At 39.2% G+C, this 20,391-nt stretch overlaps 1 protein-coding gene across 2 annotated transcripts in view; it reads right to left on the bottom strand.

The window, feature by feature from the left end:
* The window catches only part of PDE11A (phosphodiesterase 11A), a 285,421-nt gene that overhangs the window by 150,588 nt on the left and 114,442 nt on the right, over positions 1 to 20,391 (bottom strand). For both annotated transcript variants that reach the window (XM_070422681.1, XM_070422682.1), the window contains one exon: positions 4,477 to 4,609. In XM_070422681.1, coding sequence (XP_070278782.1) covers positions 4,477 to 4,609 — 133 coding nt within the window. The remainder of the gene's footprint in view (positions 1 to 4,476; positions 4,610 to 20,391) is intronic.

Here is a 20,391-nt window from a genome sequence, read left to right as displayed (position 1 = left end):
TAGCAGACAATGGTAACTCTTTAATTTTTTGTAGAATATCTGCTTTGTTCTTAAAATCCCGAAATAGCTCTTCGGATGCATTTATAAAACAATTTTTTATGTATTCGCTGTCTGTATATGGTTTTCCTCTCTTAGCAATCTCTTGACTAACCACAAAACTTGCAATATTAACATTGTTGGGAGATTGCATCCAGTAATTAAATACAGAACTTGATTTTTCTTGACTCTTCTGAAGTTCCTCAGCTGCTTTCTTCCTTGCATCACCGACAGGATATTTAGTACTAAATGACACGTGTTTAGTTGTAAAGTGTCTCTCCAAATTTGATTTCTTGTTATGCGCCAATTTTTCCTGAAAAATAAGACAGGTCGGAAGGCCATTTAAGTTTTGAATAAACGTGAAAGTCTTGGTCCATTCAACTTTAAATTCACGGTTTTCATCTTCCGTTTTTCTTTGCTTCTTCTTTGTAGGCATGTCAAACAGGGCACCTAAAAAAGTGTTTCATTTTATAATAATAAAGCCACCAACACAAAATAATTACAATTCTTAAATTGATGACAAAAATACCTGTAGGATTTGCAGCTGGTTGGAAAAATACAGGTAACTTTATGCTTCGAGTGGGTACTTTTGTCACCCGTGCGCGATTTGCGGATGCGACTAGCACTAACCACTGCACAATGAGGCTGCTGACTGACTGGCTCACTCAACTTGTGCACAAATCGCGCGCGCGCCTCCCCCGAGCTGCATATCCCGGCCCGCCTGCGCCGTGTCTCCTGTTGCCAGACCGACCGACACCCCCCACTTCTTCTAACGCCACTTCTTCAAAATAGACTCACCCAGGCCGAAAACTGACTTCTGCACATTGGCCATGAAGTTTCAATCGCACTGTATGTGCGCGCCCGCACGTGGTATTTTGTGGGCCAAAGAGCCGCATGTGGCTCTCCAGCCGCGGTTTGCCGACCACTGATCTACACCATCAGGCTTTGTGTGGAGAAGATTTCATCCTTTTAGCCTCTTGGGGAGGGCTGTGGATCAGTCTGAAGTTCATTTCATTCATTATTTTTAAAAATATATTTTTTATTGATTTTTTACAGAGAGGAAGGGAGAGGGATAGTTAGAAACATCGATGAGCGAGAAACATCGATCAGCTGCCTCCTGCACACCCCCCACTGGGGATGTGCCCTTGACCGGAATTGAACCTGGGACCCTTCGGTCCGCAGGCCAATGCTCTATCCACTGAGCCAAACCGGTCAGGGCCCATTTCACTCATTATTAAAATAAACAACTGGCATTTGTTACTGGGGAAAAATATACTTGAGAAGAAAGAGAGCCTAAGCAGGTAAATAATTTTGATTTTTCTGGTGTGATACATAACACACACACACACACTCACACCATATACACACATTTATAGGACAGATCTACTAAATGCCACATCTCTCTCACTCTCCTCTCCCTTCTCTCATCTCCATTTATATTGATAAATTCCCTTCCATTTTTTTCTTCAGCATAAGAAGAAAAAACATAAAATAATTTTAAATTCAAGTACCATGCAAACACATCATGTAAAAATCATGATATAATGCATCTTAAGATTTTCATTTAAAATCTAGTATTAGCTGTGTGGCAGATTGAAAGTACATAGGTAGAAACCCAAGAAATAATGACAGTCTAAAATAAATACACATTTTATCATAGAGTAGAATGTGATTTCATGAAATAGTCACCGCTTCAGCTACCACAGTTTACTGTTTTCAGACATCACTGCTTCTAACAACTGGATCAGGGCATGAAATTTTTATGCTCAATCCCACAGAAATAATTGTTGCCTTTTTGCTCAACAGTCCACACTGTTGTTTCTATGGATCATCGGGCAGTCTCCCTTACTGGGATGGAAAGCTAAGTGTGGAGAAAATGTAAAAAGCTGCATCACTAATCAGGAAGAGACATGCTAAGAGTCTGCCTATAGACATAAGGATATGGTACATTCAAGCTCACCACATTGTATTAGCAAGAAGTATTCTTGAGATATTACTAGTAATTATGCTAGCTACACGGCTGTTTTTCATGAGAAAAAAGAACAATGATTGGACAAGAATTTTACATTTCCTATAAAGGTGAAGATGCTTATCATTTATGACCAACATGTCATTCTCCTAGGTACAGACTCTAGAAAATCTCTTGAACCTGTGTACTTAGAGACAGCAAAACACTGAATTCAAATGTCTATCAACAACATAGTAGATAAGTACAGTGAGGCATATTCATACAATGGGATACTTGGCAGCAGTGAAAATAAATGAATGAATTATAAATTCATGTGACTAGGGATTATACGTTGAACAAAAAAGCAAGCCACAGAAAACCATACACAGTAAATAACTTAACTTATAGAAATTTTGGAGACATATAAAATATAACAACATATTTTGCAGGGATTCAAATCTATGGGATGAAACTGTCTAGAAAAGCAAAGAAACATTAAATTAAAATTAGGATAGTGGTCACCTCTGGGGGGAAATAAATAAGATGGGATTAGGGAAGATTAATTCAATAACTCAAAAGCAATGATCTTTTTTTTTTCCTTAAACTGGATGGTGGGTATTTATTGAATCATATTGTGTTATACTTTTACACACTATATCTTATGAACCAACTTTTTTAAATGGTATAGTTTGTTGATTCTTTTTGCTTCTCCAAAATTTGACTTCATAGTCCAAAGCTAAGTGCAAAATAATAGTAATCCATACCAAATTTAGTGCAATAATGTGGGGTAGCATGCAATCATCATCCCTTGACATCTAATCTAACATGTTGACATTGTAACAATAAATTGGCAATTTATGATGTTTCTTCATAGCTAGCCTTTCTGTTTGTTCAGTTATTACTGATGTTAATAATAGAAGACTGAAAGCACTTCATAAAACTGTGTTTAGAAATCTGTTCTTTGGTATTTTCTAAAATTAAGGAGGAAAGAAACACAGCCAGAGGCCAAGCTTTATAAAATCAGGCATAGCCCAGTCACAATGCTACCGTATACAAATATTGACATCTATAATCATTTCCTCTCCGCCAGGCATAGAACCAAGGTAGTGGTGCCTTCCTTACAGGAGAAGCGCTTTCCCAAGGAAGATAAATCAAAATTCAGATTTAATGAAATAGACCGAACAGAGCTAGAGGGCAGTCAGCATTGGGACAGCTAAAGGAGCACACAGGAGAGACATGTAATATGGAACTCCAACTGGGAGTTCATGAAAGAAACTGATGCTCAATAATGAAGAGAAATACATGGAGGATGTAGCCTGGAGAAAGAGAATTCCAGGCAATTGCAGAGAAGCGGTGAGTTTAGGGAATTGAAAATTTCCCTGCAGAGATCTGTGAAGATGATCTGACTAAAAACAGATTAGACTTAGATTCCGGGCTCCCTGCCATTGTCATGTTCTACTCACACACTGGAGATAGCACAGAGAAGGAAGAGAGTAAGGGCTGTGAACTCTGAGACTAGGACTGGATCCTCGTCTGTCTCCAGAATCACAGACCAGCTCTCAGCGTCTGTAAAATGGGGATGATGACACCTACTTCCTAGGGTGGCACAGATTAAATGTTCAGTTGTTATCACTAATCTACCTTCTGTTTTGTAGCAGTGTGATCTTTCTAAAATATAGCTCCTGGTTCTCCCCCATTTAAAACCCAACTACTGTTCTGGGCAACAATTGCCCAGGATAAATACTCAAATTTCTTAACATACCTTTCACCTCTTTGAGTGATCTGGCCTGTTTCCCTCTCCAGCCTCATCCATCCGGCCCTTCAGCCACATTAACTCATCTTGGTTCCCTAACTCTTCAATAAATTAAAAGTAAACTTACAATTTATTGAATACACGTAAAAACATTTGATAAGTTTGGGTAAATTCATCTGCATGATAGTCTGTACTAACATTTTAAACTTCTACAAATCAGAACCTATATTGCTTTAGTATATTCCGTATATCAGCACAATTATTAACATTAAACAATAACAAACCAATTTACTGTTGCTCTGGAGCAATTTTTAAAGATACAGTAGTCGTTCTAGTATGTGTTGGGAAATAACTATGTTATATACACATTTTCATTATTAGCTATTTCATAGTTTAATACTAATTATGATTAATATAAAATATACATGGGTACATTTAATGCATGGGTACATGAATATGGGTACATTTCATATAAAATGTACCAAATCATAAAAGACCATCAGACTAATACATTAATAGCCACTTGGCCACAAATCAGGGTGGAGAGAGGAAATTTTCCTGTCAATCAACTGTAGGCAATGCACACAATCCAATCAGAGGGGGAAAATGCAAAAGAATTGCCAGTAAACTCCAGGGTTGCTGTCAATCTGTATGATGTCCCTTTTTTGCTTCAATCAGCAAACCATCAACAGAGTGACAACCGCACCTTTAGACTCCTGATGACAAGGACTCCTCTTACCTCGGCATCAAAGCGCGGGTCCTGGTAGGCATCACTGATGTTCACGGGAAGGCCTGTGGAGGCCACGAGCTCCGCAATGCTATTATTTATCAGCCAGTCGGAGTATGATGATTTCTCCATGCTTTCTTTGAAACTATCAGGACACCAAGGCAGGAGGTAAGAAAAATGAGAAACATAAGCTTTCTTGAAAGCAAACCCTATAAAACTACACTGAAAGCAGGACTATCTATCCTCATTACAAAGGGATAAGTGATATTAGTCCTAGAACAATAGCGGGACAATTATTAGAATCTACTTCAAAAAGACTTACCTGTTATAATCCTATCTAATAATAGACAAACATGGTAATTGACCATACCTTCGCTATGCCTCCCATTGGCTAATCAGCACGATATGCAAATTAACCACCAACAAAGATGGCGGCTAATTTGCATACTGCAGGCAGGGCGGGACAGCACCATCCTGCCTGCCCTGCCACCATCCGAGCCTGCTATCTGCGACCCAGGGCAGCAGGCGTCCGTGTGCGACCCTCCCGGGGCATCCCATGTGTGCGCGACCCGGGGAGGCGGGGCAGGCACCGAGGGATCGGGCCTGCCATCTGCTACCCGGGGAGCGGGCCTAAGCCAGCAGCAGGTGGTTATCTCCCGAGGGGTCCCAGACTGTGAGAGGGCACAAGTGGGGCTGAGGGACACTCCCCCACTCCCCTTCCCCGCCAGTGCACAAATTTTTGTGCACTGGGCCTCTAGTGTAAAATAATCAAATGATAGATTCTCTATGATCCAGAGAGCAACTCTAGATTGTATTTAGGCCCCAAAGCAGGCAGACATAAAGTAGATAATCAGATGATGACCAAAATTGAGGCTAGAACGCCAGCGCAGTGCCATGACAAATCCCACTGACCTCCCCAGCCCTCTCCCCTTAACCGATCAGACTAGATGTTTGGCACCAAGAAAAATAAAACCCAAGAATGAGGGGAGATCAGAAAATAAATTGACAATTTACAAATTTTTAAATGTAGCAAAAGAGTACATCTAGACCCATGGTCGGCAAACTGCGGCTCGCAAGCCACATGCGGCCCTTTGGCCCCTTGAGTGTGGCTCTTCCTAAGCCTTAGGAGTACCCTAATTAAGTTAATAACAATGAACCTACCTATATAGTTTAAGTTTAAAAAATTTGGCTCCCAAAAGAAATTTCAATCGTTGTACTGTTGATATTTGGCTCTGTTGACTAATGAGTTTGCCGACCACTGGTCTAGGCTATATGTAATCTTAAAATTATGTAACTATTTTTGTAGTTTCAGAGTATGTTTTTTAACAAAAGCACATTTTCTACTTGCCAAATCTCATTAGAAAGCCTGTTTTACCTCTACTGACCCCTCACTTCAGTCATTCAAATTATACTCATATTTAACTTAGATTAGAAATTTTATGCTAAATGATTTTGTGAACTTGACCTTTTATCACTTTCATGACAAACATCATATTTACAGAAATGTAAGAATCAGTAAGATTCCCTGCTTCCTCCTTCCCTTCCACCATTTCTTTCCTGGTACAAACTGAACTCTGACGGCCAGGAGCTGTGGAAATGCAAATTTGAGTACTGTCCAAATTAGCAATATTAAGGTAAGTTTTCTTGGAGGATGTGAGATTTGTGGCTTAGCAGGTGATAACTGAAATTATGTAAATGAAAGCAAGTATACTAGGACAATGTTTTCCAAACTACATTTGTCCAGGGAGATGTTAATGAGTGCAGTGCAGCAAGAATAGTAACAACTCTACTGACTTTTAAATCTAAACTGCCTTATATATAAGCAAAACACTACACACTGTACACAGTACTTGTTGTTATGCAAGTATATGCCTGTGTGGAATTTGTGCCCTACTGGGAATGCCAGGATCTGGCATGGCGAGGCCCCGGATGCATGAATGAGTGGGAAGCATAGGCATTATTTGCCATCGTTAATATATTTCGCTTGTAATGATTGCTGGTCTGTATCTGATAAGTTCAACATATTTTTGTGATGCTATTAACCCTTTATTGCATATTACACATTACTAGTACATACACTTAATATCTATGGATCTCTGCCTGAAAAATGGAAGTTTTAATAAAAAGCTGAGTCATATTTCTCAGATGGTGCCTAAATTGAAGTAGTAAAAAGCTGAGGACTTCAAAGATAAAAAAAAAGTTTTTACTTTCGAAAAAAACCTGCAAAGGAACAATAAAAATAAGGTTCATGTTTCATTTTCTCTTGATTATATTATACCTGTGAGAAGTGAAACTTTATGTTGTGTTGCAATACAAGAAAAAAAGAAGGAAGAAACGTGATATGCACATGGTATGATGATCCAACTTCATGGAGTCATTGCCAAGTTTATAAAAGGGTGTGGCTGAATGTTTCTTACAGCAATGAATTGGTCTGTCAATTCACTCTGTACTGTCTGTGTACTGTATTCAATTCCATGATTTTTAAGAAGTGTTTGTGATAAAACAGTGTGGAAAGTGCTGACCTAATGTTTGGGGGGAAGAAAAGCTACAGCAGGACCCTGGGGGTGAGTCAGGGAAGGAGTCTGAGGAAACAAGGGTTGGGTAGGGAAGGCAGAGGGTGGTGAAGGGGGACCAAGGAAGGAGCCAGTTTTATCAACAAGTGTCCAAAGTCTTTAACCTGGGTGTTCCAGAATGGGCAAGAGTACAAGGAGAAATTGGAGGGGTGAGGAGGAAAGCATGGATAGGGGAGGAAATAGCGGGAACAAAAGACACAAAGGCAGCGGCAGCAGAGTACAAGGGTGTGTTCTTGGAACATCGATTAGTCTCCTTTGATGTGAGCACAGGATGCATATTGTGGGGAAATGAGACTGAACATAAGTTCTGGGCTCAAAGGTGAAGGCTTTGACCAAAGAGCTGAGTTATAACCTAAGTTATAGGCAATGAGGAGTCACTTAAGAGTATTATTCAGGAAAGTAACATGATTCAAACTGTGCTTTTAGGGGACAAAGCGCAAAAAGAATTGGCTACGAGAGATTGAAGGTGAGAGAGGTCCTTGTACACCATGGAAGTTGTGCCGGTGGGAGATGATGATGCTGCCCACTCAAGAGGTGCTGCAGAAGATTCCACAGGGCTCGGCGGGCAGGCGGCAGGGGCTTGCATTTCACCCTTGTGTGCCTGTGGCACTACCAGCAGAAGCGAGTGCTCTGAGGAGTGGGGATTGAGAAAAGATTAAAGACATTCTGTAACCCGAGAACACATTATTCATTGTTGAACCTCTATCAAATCTTCAGGACTGAAAGCACTGATACAGAGTTGGGATTATCTTTGGGGAGAATAAAATGGATGCGATCGCTCAGGGAGGATACATATAAAGAAATCTATATCTAGGGGAAGGAAAGAGAAGAAAGGCAATAATAAAGGGTGAGGGGATAAAGAGAAGATATTTTTAAAAGGCAAACAAATTCATTATCACCTATGGTGGGCCAAGGGCCAGGATGGGTGCTTTACCTAACGAATTTGTTTTGTCTTCACATAAATCCTATGAGATGGGTGCAATGCTCTACATTTTACAGACCAGAAAGCTGAGGCTCAGCTAAGTTTCCCTCAGTGCAGATGGAATTTTCAACCACGTGTGACTCCGAAGCCCCAGATTATTCTGCTTCTCCTGCTGCCTGCCTCTCAGGGAAGGAGCCGATGGGTAGGAGTAGAGCAAAAATGCTGGGTTCTCACCTAAAGAAAAGGAGGGACAGTCAACACAACAGAGAATTTCAGGAAGATGCTGCAGATAAGAAACACTTCAGACTGAGAATGCAGGCAAAGGAAGAGGGAGGAGAAAACTTTGGATTTGATAAACCAGCATTAACAGAATCCCCTAAGAAGGTGATGATGGAAATACTCACTGAGCAGGGGCTCCTGAAAGATTCATTTTTGTGGGAAACTGATATAGGGTTAAGCCTGGACTGACCTGCTGGCAAAGTCACAAACAAGTCCTAGCTTAGAGGGCACAGTCCTCTTAGCATAATTAGGCTTGACTTTATAAGACTCCCTAGATCTTATCTGGGAAGCTAATGGGCTGAGGAAGTGCAAGAACAGTGTAAACAAGTGAAACTCACAAGAACTGTGTAACTATGGTAACCACTACCTTGTTTACCTCTCACTATAAAAAGCTTGGTGAGGCCTGAGCACCGTGGAAGTCCTTCTCCTTGAGTTGGACTTGCTTGCCTGGTCCCCCAATATTCCCAAATTATCTCGTGTCTTTTCTTTTTCATTTGTTGTGCGGCTCCTCTTCCAGACCCGAACCCTGAACCACGCAGGACGTGGAGGGAAACACTTACGACACATTTTAAATGCAAAACATGCTTAGATCTGATTTAACTAGGGCTGCATAGGTATTGAAATCATTATAAAATTGCTGAACAGTGTAGTAGACAGTAGACCTGACTCTGTGCAAGGCACTGCGCACAGGCACTGTTGAGTTGGTTTCTAAAAGGCATAAGCTATGGCTTTTGCCCTCCTGGGGGTTGTTGCCCCAATGGGGAGATGAGAAATGAGCACACTGACATTTAAACAATACATAATTTCAAATCAAGAATTCATCACAAGGCTGTGTCGTCTGGTTGCCAAGTCAACCGTGCCAATCATGAGTGTGGAAGAAATGCAGGGAGGGAGAAACTATTGCAAGAGCTGCAACCCAGCTAAAGCTTCGGAGAGGAGGGGAGAGATGAACTGACCTATAGCTACAACAGTGCAAACAGATTTTCTGAAAACCACCTCTCCCTTTCTTCAGTTCCATGGTGCACAGGGACATAAATTAAGGGCCAGTGTGACAGTCAGAGAGAGGCAGTCAGGGAGGTTGATTTGTCACTCAGTATTTATATCACGTTCTGGCTTTTGCACCATTCAACTTTCCAAATCCTGATGCTTTGCTGTAATGCAAATCATGACAGTGAGTCAAAGCTTTCAAAACTTTGCTTTTCCTTACAAAAGTAATTTTGTTTTATGATTAAAAGCATGAGTTTAAGAGTCCGATATACCTGATTCAAATATCTATTTTGCCACTTACTAGCAAAATGATCTCAGGCAAGTTACTTACACTTCACCTATACCCGTGGTTGGCAAACTGCGGCTCGCAAGCCACATGCGGCTCTTTGGCCCCTTGAGTGTGGCTCTTCCTAAGCCTTAGGAGTACCCTAATTAAGTTAATAACAATGTACCTACCTATATAGTTTAAGTTTAAAAAATTTGGCTCTCAAAAGAAATTTCAATCGTTGTACTGTTGATATTTGGTTCTGTTGACTAATGAGTTTGCCGACCACTGACCTATACGATAGGTATGGTACTACTACTTAGATATTGTGCAGACTAAAGTAATAATTTATATAAGTGTTTAGCACATTATCTAGCCCATAGTAAACATTTTTAAAAGCATCAACTTTTTAACAACTTCTAAAGTAAATTATGCATCTGGCAGGCAGTTTCCCTTTGTACATTTCAGCAACATGGTGCTGTGAATTTAATCACAAAGGAAAGGGTCCCAATTACTTCTGCTTCTTGAGGGACACATCTGGTTTAGAGGATCAGGTCTTTCCTTCAGGTCCTTTAAGGTCAGCTCCTTTAGATTTACGAGACTCCTTTTATTCTGTGTGACTTCTTCCCAATCAAAAGGGTCAAAGACTAATATTTCCTAATAGGTCTTATTTTTAATAGGCTTTGGAAGCTTAAATTAATATCCAAAATTGAATTAACCAACTTTGTAGAGCCCCCCAAATCTGACCAGAGGTAACAAAGACCAACAAATCCAGCACTAAGGTTTTCAGTTTGGGCCAGAACCAAGATAAGGTAATTCACTACAGTTTAGAAACATATCAATCATTTGATTACTCTGCAGTTTGTGGGTAAAAATGAGATCACGTCAGTTCACTCGATCTCAGCTGCCATGTGCAGAACTGCAAGACTACAGACAACTTCAAGTCCTCTCCCCACCCCAGTCTCTAGAGAGACATTCTTTCACTTGAGACCCCTAGTCAAAGCCCACTGCTTGGAATCCTCTTCAGGGGGGGGCAGACACTGGCTCTTTGAGCGCCAAAGCCTTAGGGACTAAAGGAAGAATACTCTCCCCAAGCTCTGCAGAGTGCTTTGGCCCCTAGTTCCTAAGGCCATGAGCTTGTGTCTACATTGTCACAAGTTTCCTCATAAAACAGCCCCTTTAGCTTCTGCTCATACCCCTCTCTGAATAGGTAGGGAGTAGGGCTGAGCTGACCATACACGGATGGGTTCCTGTGGACCATCTCCTTCTTTCAGCAAAAGAAAAAAGTGTTTATCAATCACCTCATGCAAATGGATGTCTGGTGTGTGTGTTGGTGGATATCTGTGTATATTGCCAAGATACTTACTGCACACCAGGGCTCTAAAAGAGAGGGGGAAATGGCTTAGAATTCTGGATAACAATCATTTGTTGATAAAAATCAAAAGGTGGTTGAGAAACCATTAAAATATTCCCAAAATCCGTTTATTTGTTTGTTTTAATATCTGTCCATGTTTAATAGCTCCTCATGTTCAAGACATAATGCTACTTTGACACCTACAATGAGAATGTTTTTTAAAAATCTGACATAAGGAAAAACACAGTAGCAACGTTTAAAAATCCTTGAAATGCAAGTGTGAGAAAAGTAAAATAAATATCATATAAATAAACTTTAGTGATACTCCTCAAAAAGTAAAAATTACCCATTAGCTTATTTTAATTCTAGGATTCATTTATAACAACAAATGAGTTGTAAATCCTTTAGGCTGTTTTTTACTAGAACCAGGTGCATGGGAAGATGTAGGTTTTTAAATGAGTTTCCTGTGAAGGGCTGCAGTTTACATTCTCCTTCAGTGGCATCTTGCTTCCAAGTGGGAGACTCAGACTGACTTCAAACAGAGCTTTGTGAGCTCAAATATATTGACGGTGGGGAGATAAAAGGGAATTACTCTGTTACAGAAAATATAGCTGCTCCTGAAGTGAGGGTCAGTGAAGTAGACAGAAACCTCAGGGTCAACAAGTTGCAGAGTAGTGTAAGAGAAAAATCGACACAAGTAAAGCAAAACAAGACAAAATAAAATACCACAGAACAAGTAACTTCACCTCCTAGAAAGTCTGAAAAACCCCTTAGCTAAAAGTTCAAACACAGAGAACTGTATGAAAATAAACTCAACGAGTTTTTAGAATTATTAATTCTCAAAGCGAGTCTCCAAATTACAAGACAAAATATCTGAATAAAATGATGTTGATCATTAGACTGTGTCTGTATTGACGTTTGTGTTCTTAACACTAGAGTTTACTCTAGTCTTCACTACAGACTCCTACTACTTCCTTCTTTCAAGAATGACCATTGATTGGACCCCCACTAACTACTAGACGGTAGTGGGATTGATTAATCTTGCATGAAGTGATCAATCAGGGTCTTTGACTTTTTGCTGAAAGGAGTTGTTGGCACATGGGAACCCATCTATATGTGGATGGTCAGCTCGTCCTGCCCTAACTTATACACAAAGAGGTATAGGCAGAAGCTAGAGAGCCCATACTTTTAGGAAGCTCACAAACAATGACAATGGATTGTGATTAATACCCAAATGGAAGGATGTACAAGATATTATGGGAACAGAGAAAAGAAGGATCAATTCTGGTTGGGTTGGGAATGGGATTTGGGGAAGCACTTCACAAAAGAAGTTGGTCTAAGCTGGTCTTTATAGGATTAGTAAGAGTTCATCTGGTAGAGAAAGTAAAAACAATTCAGACAAAACCACAGCATGAGCAAAGCTTTAGAAGTGTGAGGTTTTCTGTACTGATATGATAAACAGTAGAGCTAAAACAGGATACACGGTGGAAGTGGTGAATAAGGCTACAATACTAGTAGAAGAGGTCAAGCTATGTATTGTGTGATTTCATGAACATATTTTGCATCCACAACCACACATATACTGATGACTCCTACATCCATATCAGCAGCCCATTGAGTCCTAAATTCCATATATATATTTCCAAGTACTTTCTGGATACATCCTTCAGATTATTCCAAGGCTCCTCAAATTTCTCGAGACTGAATTAACACACTTTCCTTAATGTGCTAACAATCATTAATAAAAAGTGTCACCATTAAGTAAAAATGGTTTAGGAACATTAGGTTCAACATAGGCACAATCTATCTTCTCATTGTCAATTGCCCTCTGACAGCTTGAGTATTATCCATTCGAGGTAGGATTCAGAGAGATGAAAAGTCAGACACTCCAAGTACTCTTTAGAACAGATATTTTTATGCTTTGCAAACAAAAACTTATTTTTGATCTTTAGGTTGTGCCTATACTATTTGCCATTTTGCTTCATTCAGAAGAGGTCTATCTGATTGTTGGTTCACAAAGACAAACTCCATTCCTTATGTTTTCTTCTCAGGTAAGCCCTTGGCCCTTCTGGAAGCCTCAAGCTAGGCAACGTTATTTGAAGTTGTCTTTCAATTAAGAGATTAAGAAACTAAGTCAATACCAGTGGGACTCAAAGCTAGGATCTCAGCAGGAGACTCTCAAACACCCAAAACAGGGACATTAATAATCTCCTACTGGTTTCAGTATATCTTTGAAGGTTACTAAACAAGTCTTTTAGTCACAAAAAGTAATGCAAGTTTAATTAGCAAGCAAAAGCAGCCTGTCAGTTCTTACACTGTGGTAGGAGAGAAAGATGCTCTAAGTTGCAGAAGTTCCTTGAAGCTTTTCATGATCTGCAATTGGACTTGCCTTTAAGGTTTTGCCTTAGGGCACTTCATCATACTCTTCTCTCATTTTAAGCATTCTGTGTTATCAGAAATTAAGACATGGTGACTAAAGAACACACATTCTATCCTTCATTTCCTCAAGTTGCACAATTAGAATGATGAGATTTATTACTCCACGTAGTTGGTGTCACTTTGGGGAAGTGTGCTGTGACTCTCAGCATTGCTGTGAGTGGTTGGTGCCTACAATTTTTCATCATCTAGTGACAACTGATTAGTTTCACAGTCAAGCAAATCTGGGGGTTTTTCTTTTTCTTTTTTTTATCTTGGTTCAACATCTCCTAGCTGTGAAACTACAGATAAAGTTTAATAACTCTGATTCTTAGTTTCCATAATGGAAAATAAGAGAAATAAAACTCATTTTATAGGGCTGTTTTGATGATATAATAATATATTGTTGAAGAATGCATGGCACCTAGAAACCTCTCCATCAGTTCCTTATACCACAAATATACTAGTATTTCTTTTATTAAAACACCAAAGTAAGACACGCTCTGTTTAACCTTTCATTTCCTGAGGCAGGAGAGATGTTACTGTTTTTTTACCATGGTATCAATGTCAGATTTGGAGAGGAGCTGAAGAGACAATATGCTAGCTGGCAAAACCGTTGATAATAGAGCACACAGTTAGAATTATATCCTGCTAGATGTTCAAGAGGCTCCTCTGCACCTCTCCTTGGGAACACTGCAGCCACTCCATCCATTTGGTCTGGATTGAGGACATATCTTCCCAGCAAGTCCTGGGCCTATGTCTACACAACAAAAATGGAAAAGTGGGCTTATTGTGTTAAAAAATTAAGTAAAGCATGTTAAATGAGAGGCCACCGAAAGTACAAGAGTCAAATATTAAAGCCATTGTTAAGGTTTCTGAGTTGCCATAATTCTATTTACTACATAGCATCAATCTAAGGGACAGCTGACCCACATAGGCTACTTTATTATGCTTGATCTCAGTGCTTATTCATGCATCTTGTTGTTCATGGAATGTTTTTATAGCCTTCATTCTCTTTCCTGACAGGTTTACTAGAGTGACAAGCCCACTGGTCTGAAATGAATAGGGGTAATGAAAGGGTTTGTATTTTGTTTGAATTTTCACGTTCAAAGGCATGAAAAAGAAAAGAAGGAAATTACATATCTTTAAGAGCTAAACGTTACATGCTTGGGAAATACGTGTCCTTGAGATTCCTAAGAGTTTGAAAAGGATACAACTTCATGACAAATATTTCCTCTCTTTCACGAGGTATAGGTTTTACAATTAACACCATACACATGGGACATGGACACATACACACTGCTGTGGTGGAGGGTTTTAGGAAATGAGGTTATCTGGAGAGGGAGGAGGGAACATGCAAGCCCAGAAGTATAGTGACATGGTTCCCTGTGGTTAGGTCAGATATACAGTGTCAGTAGAAACACCCCTAACTCATAACGCTCTGTGTATTTTTACGGACAGAATGCAGGAAGTGTCTGGGTGACTGTAACACGGGAGCTTCCTAGTAAAGAAGTGGCCTTGATGCTGAGAGGGAGCCTCAGAGCTCAGTGTCTGGAACCAGTCTTGTCTTCTTCCATCGAGCTAACTTAGACCTGCTGAGCCACTTCTTTGCTAAACAGCTGAAAGGGGGTAGAAATGAGCCTCCAGGGCCATCTGGATCTCCCTTCTTCAACGGGAACAGTAAGTATTGGTTATAATGAGGTTCAGTGGTCTTGAATGTGTCAGACAATGAACAGTAGAAAAAAAATGTCCTAATGTTCTTGTTAAAGTTACATAGGAGCATAAATCTTGCTTATGTTCCAAGATGACTGGTGGTAGTGGTGATGGTGCTGTTTTAATTTTTAATGTTTTCAAGGTTTTTATTATTTCCTTTAAGTTAGAAGAGACACCATATTTTTATTTATAGAAAATAGCCAGTTCATGTTCTCTAGCACAGTACGAGAAAGAAGATCCACAAAGAAGACAGCTGAAGAAAGAGGATACATTCATCATATGCTATGGAAATAATGTCTTATATCAATATGTAAGTTTGTCTAACATTCCCCATTACCCTAGGTAATACAGAAATTAAAAAGAAGGTTAAAAGAAGAGGAGAAGCCTTCCAAATTGACAGAGTAAAAAACACTGAAAATTTGTTGTTCTATAAAAACAGTGGGAACACTAGCAAACATTTTCAAAAGCAACTTTTTGAGAACTCAGGAAATTAAGGAAAGCCTTGCAAAAATCCAAAGAGTGTTTATTCAACAAAAACAGCTGAATCTTTGTAAGGACAGCAAGTTTTGTGATATTTTAACTTACTTGTTCTGCCATTTCCCCTCCCCAGCTCTAGCGAAGCTGTGAAAACAACAGTCTCATAATCATATTAGCTGTGAAAAACAGCAGCGTAGTAGCCACTGGCACAGAGAAAACTGATTTGGAGCTCCCCACCAGTCCTATCCCCAGATAATTGTCATTATTTGACCTGTCTGGCAGCTCCATGGAAATCTCCACTCACAGAGCTTGCCTTTATTCCACCGGGCTTGGAGCTGACCCACTGAGAACAGAGTTTACCCCTAGGGCATTTGTGGGGGTTAAAACCCAGAAACATTGCAATTGCCTTAGGCAGGCATAACAGTTGCAGCAGCTAACTGATATGAAGCTGACCAGAAAAATTAAGAGAACCATGAGAATAAAATATTCCTAGGGGGTTCTGAAAAGCTCTGACATATTTTTGGAAATCTAGAAGGGCATGCACATTAGTAGAGTTGTATGTATGCTCAGGAAATACCTGAAAAGGACTTAATCTCTCAACTCTGGCTGACCTTGAAATTCTGTTAGTAGAAAGTGAAAGTTAGGTGAACTTTCAGTCAAAAACAATGAAGGTATTCCACAGATGCACACTGATCCCCTCAGCAAGGCTGGAAGATTTACTGGCTCAAGGCTTTCAAGAAAATTTCTGGCCCTAACCGGTTTGGCTCAGTGGATAGAGCGTCGGCCTGGGGACTGAAGGGTCCCAGGTTCCATTCCGGTCAAGGGCATGTACCTTGGTTGCAGGCACATCCCCAGTGGGGAGTGTGCAGGAGGCAGCTGAATCGATGTTTCTCTCTCATCGATGTTTCTAACTCTCTATCCCTCTCCCTTCTTCTCTGTAAAAAATCAATAAAATATTTTTTTTTTTTTTAAAAAAGGAAATTTCTGTTGGGTCATTAGCTGACAATTAAACTAACCAAGAAGAGAATTCAGTTGCCACATCACAAGAAATAATAGTTCAGGGATGTCACTAAATAACAAACAGCAGTAAATAGAAACAACAACAAATCCTAGATGGAGTGAGTGAGGAACAAATCTAATTTCTAGAGTTTCCACATTATATTATTTAAAATATTCAGTTTTCAACCAAAAAAAAATGAGCTGTACAAAGAAATTAGAAAGTAGACAGGAAAAAAGCAGTGATCCACTCCTGCCCGCCCCATATGCTGTCAAAAGAAACTGTCCCTGAAGCCCAGATGAATTTACTAGACACAAATTTTAAATTATCTATTATAAATTGTTAAAAATACTAAAGAGAACCATATCAAAAGAAAATATGATAACAGTGTCTCACCAAATATACAATATTAATAAGAGATGGAAATTATTTTTAAAAAGAACCAAGTAATAGATCTGGAATTGAAAAGTATAATCACTGAAATGAAAAATTCACTAACAGGACTCAACAGCAGAAGCCAGAAGGAAGAATCACCAAACTTGAAGATAGGACAACTGAAAATACCTAGTTATAGGAACAGAAAAATTAAATACATAAAAATGATGAGTCTCAAAGACATGTGAGACACCTCAAGCCTATGAACATATGCATAACAGGAGGAGAGGAAAGAGGGTAGAAATAATATTTGAATGAATAATGGCTGAAAACTTCCCATATTTGATTAAAATAAACATTAATCTATACATTCAAAAAGCTCAACATACTCCAAGTAGAATAAACTCAAAGGGATCCATACCTAAACACATCCTGATCAAATTGTTGAAAGCCAGTTACAAACAGAAAATCTTGAAAGCAACAGGTGAGATGCCATTCATCTCGTACAAGTGATCACAACAAAAGGGCTGTGTTGTGGCCATGCAACAAACTACAACACATGGTAGGGAAAGTGAGCTTTCTTCCTGCTTTGGCACAAATTACCCAGTCTTGCTCAGGTTTGGAAAGGTCACCAGTGCATCTGAGACAGTTCTGGGGACACAACACTGGTGAGAAGTCCAGTTATGCTCAGAAAATTCTGGAGTGGTCAAGGAATCCCACACCAAGCAGGTGGTGTTCTGCCATGTCTAGAGGGAGGGGACTTACAGGTAGGCACTTGGAAGAAATGATGAATTAGCAATAAAACTGGTTTTTCGTTTTTAATCTCAGGGATTCTCAGAACTACTTCAAGAGTGGCTTTGGCAAGGGACTGTGGGTCTTAAACTATAAGGGGAAAATGACCAAACAGCCAAGTATACATTATCACTGTTAATGGGACTTTATAGCCATGGTCTGGAGGCCTGGCAAATCTGGTTATGCTTATATTATATTCCTAACCTACTCCTACCCCTATAAATTGGCCTTGAGATCCTTGAAGACTGAGACTGCTGTTTTTTTAGTCTCTGTAGCCCCATTACCTATCAGAGTACTCAGCACAGAGTAGGTACTGAATATGTGGCTGGTGAATGAAGAAATAAAATTAATCAAAGAATAATGACTGCCAATGGACAAATTTAGAACAAACAAGTGGAAGTTGTAGGAATGTAATTCAATTGCCTTTCTAACATACATTTCTAACAATCAGAACCCCCTATCAGTGGAAGAAGCCCATCATGATATCATGGTAATCTTATCACTGATGGAATTGTCAAGGATTTTATTTATTTATTATTTTTTATCTATTGATTTGAGAGAGAGAGAGAGGAACATTATTGTTGTTCCACATACAATAAACAACCAATTTATGCATTCATTGGTTGCTTATTGTATGTGCCCTCACCTGGGATTGAACCCAGAACCTTGGCATATCAGGCCGATGCTCTAATGAACTGAGCTACCCGGCCAGGGCTTAAGGATTTGGTATTACTTACATGGAGACCAAGAGGAGACTGGCCATGACAAAGGAGTTAGTCATATAGAAAATAAACAGAAATGATGAGTCAGCAACAAAACTGGTTTTTAGAAAAGTCTTCAAGGACTGTATAAAACTCAGCAAGCCTTAAACAAGAGTTCATCAGAACTGAAATGGTACCCGAAAACATTGGTAAATGAAGCCACAGGTGCTATCCAGAGGACTAAGGTATCCAATAGACATTATCTGTAATGAAGATGTTAAATGATGAAAGGTTAAGGAAAGATTTACAAGATGTTGAGAGAAGGCTGTGATTTGTAGACTGATAGCCTATTTCAATGTCTCTTCCATGGCCATTGGTGAAGTAAATGCTAAAGCCACTTGTCTTTTTCCCTTTATCTCCCTATAAATGACCGAAGGATCCCATATCTACAAGAGGAAAATTACTAGACAATGCAGGAAAGGTCTTCTGAGATAAATGAACATTCTACATTCATTCAAAGGCCATAAATAGAATGATTAAAAAGACTATCTCATAATGTCAAAGTTCAAAGGCACTTTTCAAATGTCTCTTTAAAGACAATCTGACCTTTCTTTCTTTATTATTAGAAAGTTTGCCAAGGGCAGTCTGGGCCTTGGGTCATCTCATTTTGACATGGCAGTCCTTTCGGCATTAAAAATAATCAAAAGACCAAGAATATTTAACTCTGCAGTGACTCTGAGGACACAATCAAGAGCATAGAAAAGAACAACAGTGAAGTATTAGGACTTCAAAGGTGTTTTAATAATTCCATAAAGCTTTTCCCCCTCATATATGAAAGAGATAACTTATTTGAGGCGATGAAGTTATCATCAGGAGTAAGCATGAATAGATATTTTCCCCCAATATATTTCATGTGATTTTACATTAAAATTTTAGAAAAATTGCTGAACAAACCATCAGTAATTGTCTATGTATATTTTTAGATATAGATTAGCTAACACTATAGATTTAAACATAAATACAAAAAACAAAAGGCTTTTAAAAAGGTTTCTTTTTCCTTTTTCTCATTTTAAAGTGTAATTTATAGACAGTAAAATTTACCCTTTTTTCTGCTTATTCTTTTTAAAAAAATTCTATTGATTTCGGCGAAGGGAAGGAGGGTAAGGGAGAGGAAGAGGGAGAGGGAGAAAGAAACATTAATGATGAGAGAGAATCATTGATGGGCTGCCTTCTGCACAACCCTACTGGGGATTGAGCCCGAACATGGAGCCTGAAACCTGGGCATGTGCCTTGACTGGAAATCGAACTGTGACCTCCTGGTTCATAAGTCGATGCTCAACCACTATCGCAAGCAAAATATAAAATAGTTTCATCACAACCCCAAATTCCCCTGTACCACTTCGTAGTAAACCCCTCTCTCCATTTCTAGCTCCTAACAATACTGGCCTGCTTTCTGTTCTTAAGAATGTCCTACAAATGGAATTATACAGTATGTAACAAAGGCTTCTTTTAAACTTTGTGCACTTGATGAAAAGTGAAGTAACTAAATAAAGTGTCCATTTTAATTTACTGATTTCTATTTCTGAACTCAAAGGCAATGATGTATAAAATCAAATTACCCTTGAAACAGGCATTACCCAGGGAGCCTTTTGAATACATAGATCTTTAGGACTTCACTTTCAGCATAGTGAATCAAAATATCTCAGTTTGGGTCCTGAGAATTTAGTTTTTACCAAGTTTGATTCTGACTGATGAGCAAGATTTGGGAAATATTAACCAAGTGGATATTCACTGAGCCTTGGTTTTCTCCTCTGTCATGCAAGGGTACAATGCCTACTTCACAGGATTATTTGGGGATTAGACTAGTACCTGCTGTACTTAGCACTCAAAGAATAAAAGCTGTTCATCTTGCTAACATTAGTATCAGTTTCATCATTATCATCCTCATGCTGTCCTGAGCACTTTACCTGTCTTTCTCCATATTTCTGCATTTTGGTCAATTTTACTATTTTTAGCCTTTCCTCTAGAGATGACAAGAATAAAGAGAATACATTTTTGCAGCAGCCCAGCTATTATT

Source organism: Myotis yumanensis, unplaced genomic scaffold (assembly GCF_028538775.1).
Source record: "Myotis yumanensis isolate MYYU_CA2020_CCGP unplaced genomic scaffold, mMyoYum1.0.hap1 SCAF_8, whole genome shotgun sequence".
Classification (NCBI taxonomy): Eukaryota; Metazoa; Chordata; class Mammalia; order Chiroptera; family Vespertilionidae; genus Myotis; species Myotis yumanensis.
The sequence above is the reverse complement of the archived record's forward strand: the minus strand, read 5'-3'. Positions and strand labels throughout refer to the sequence as shown.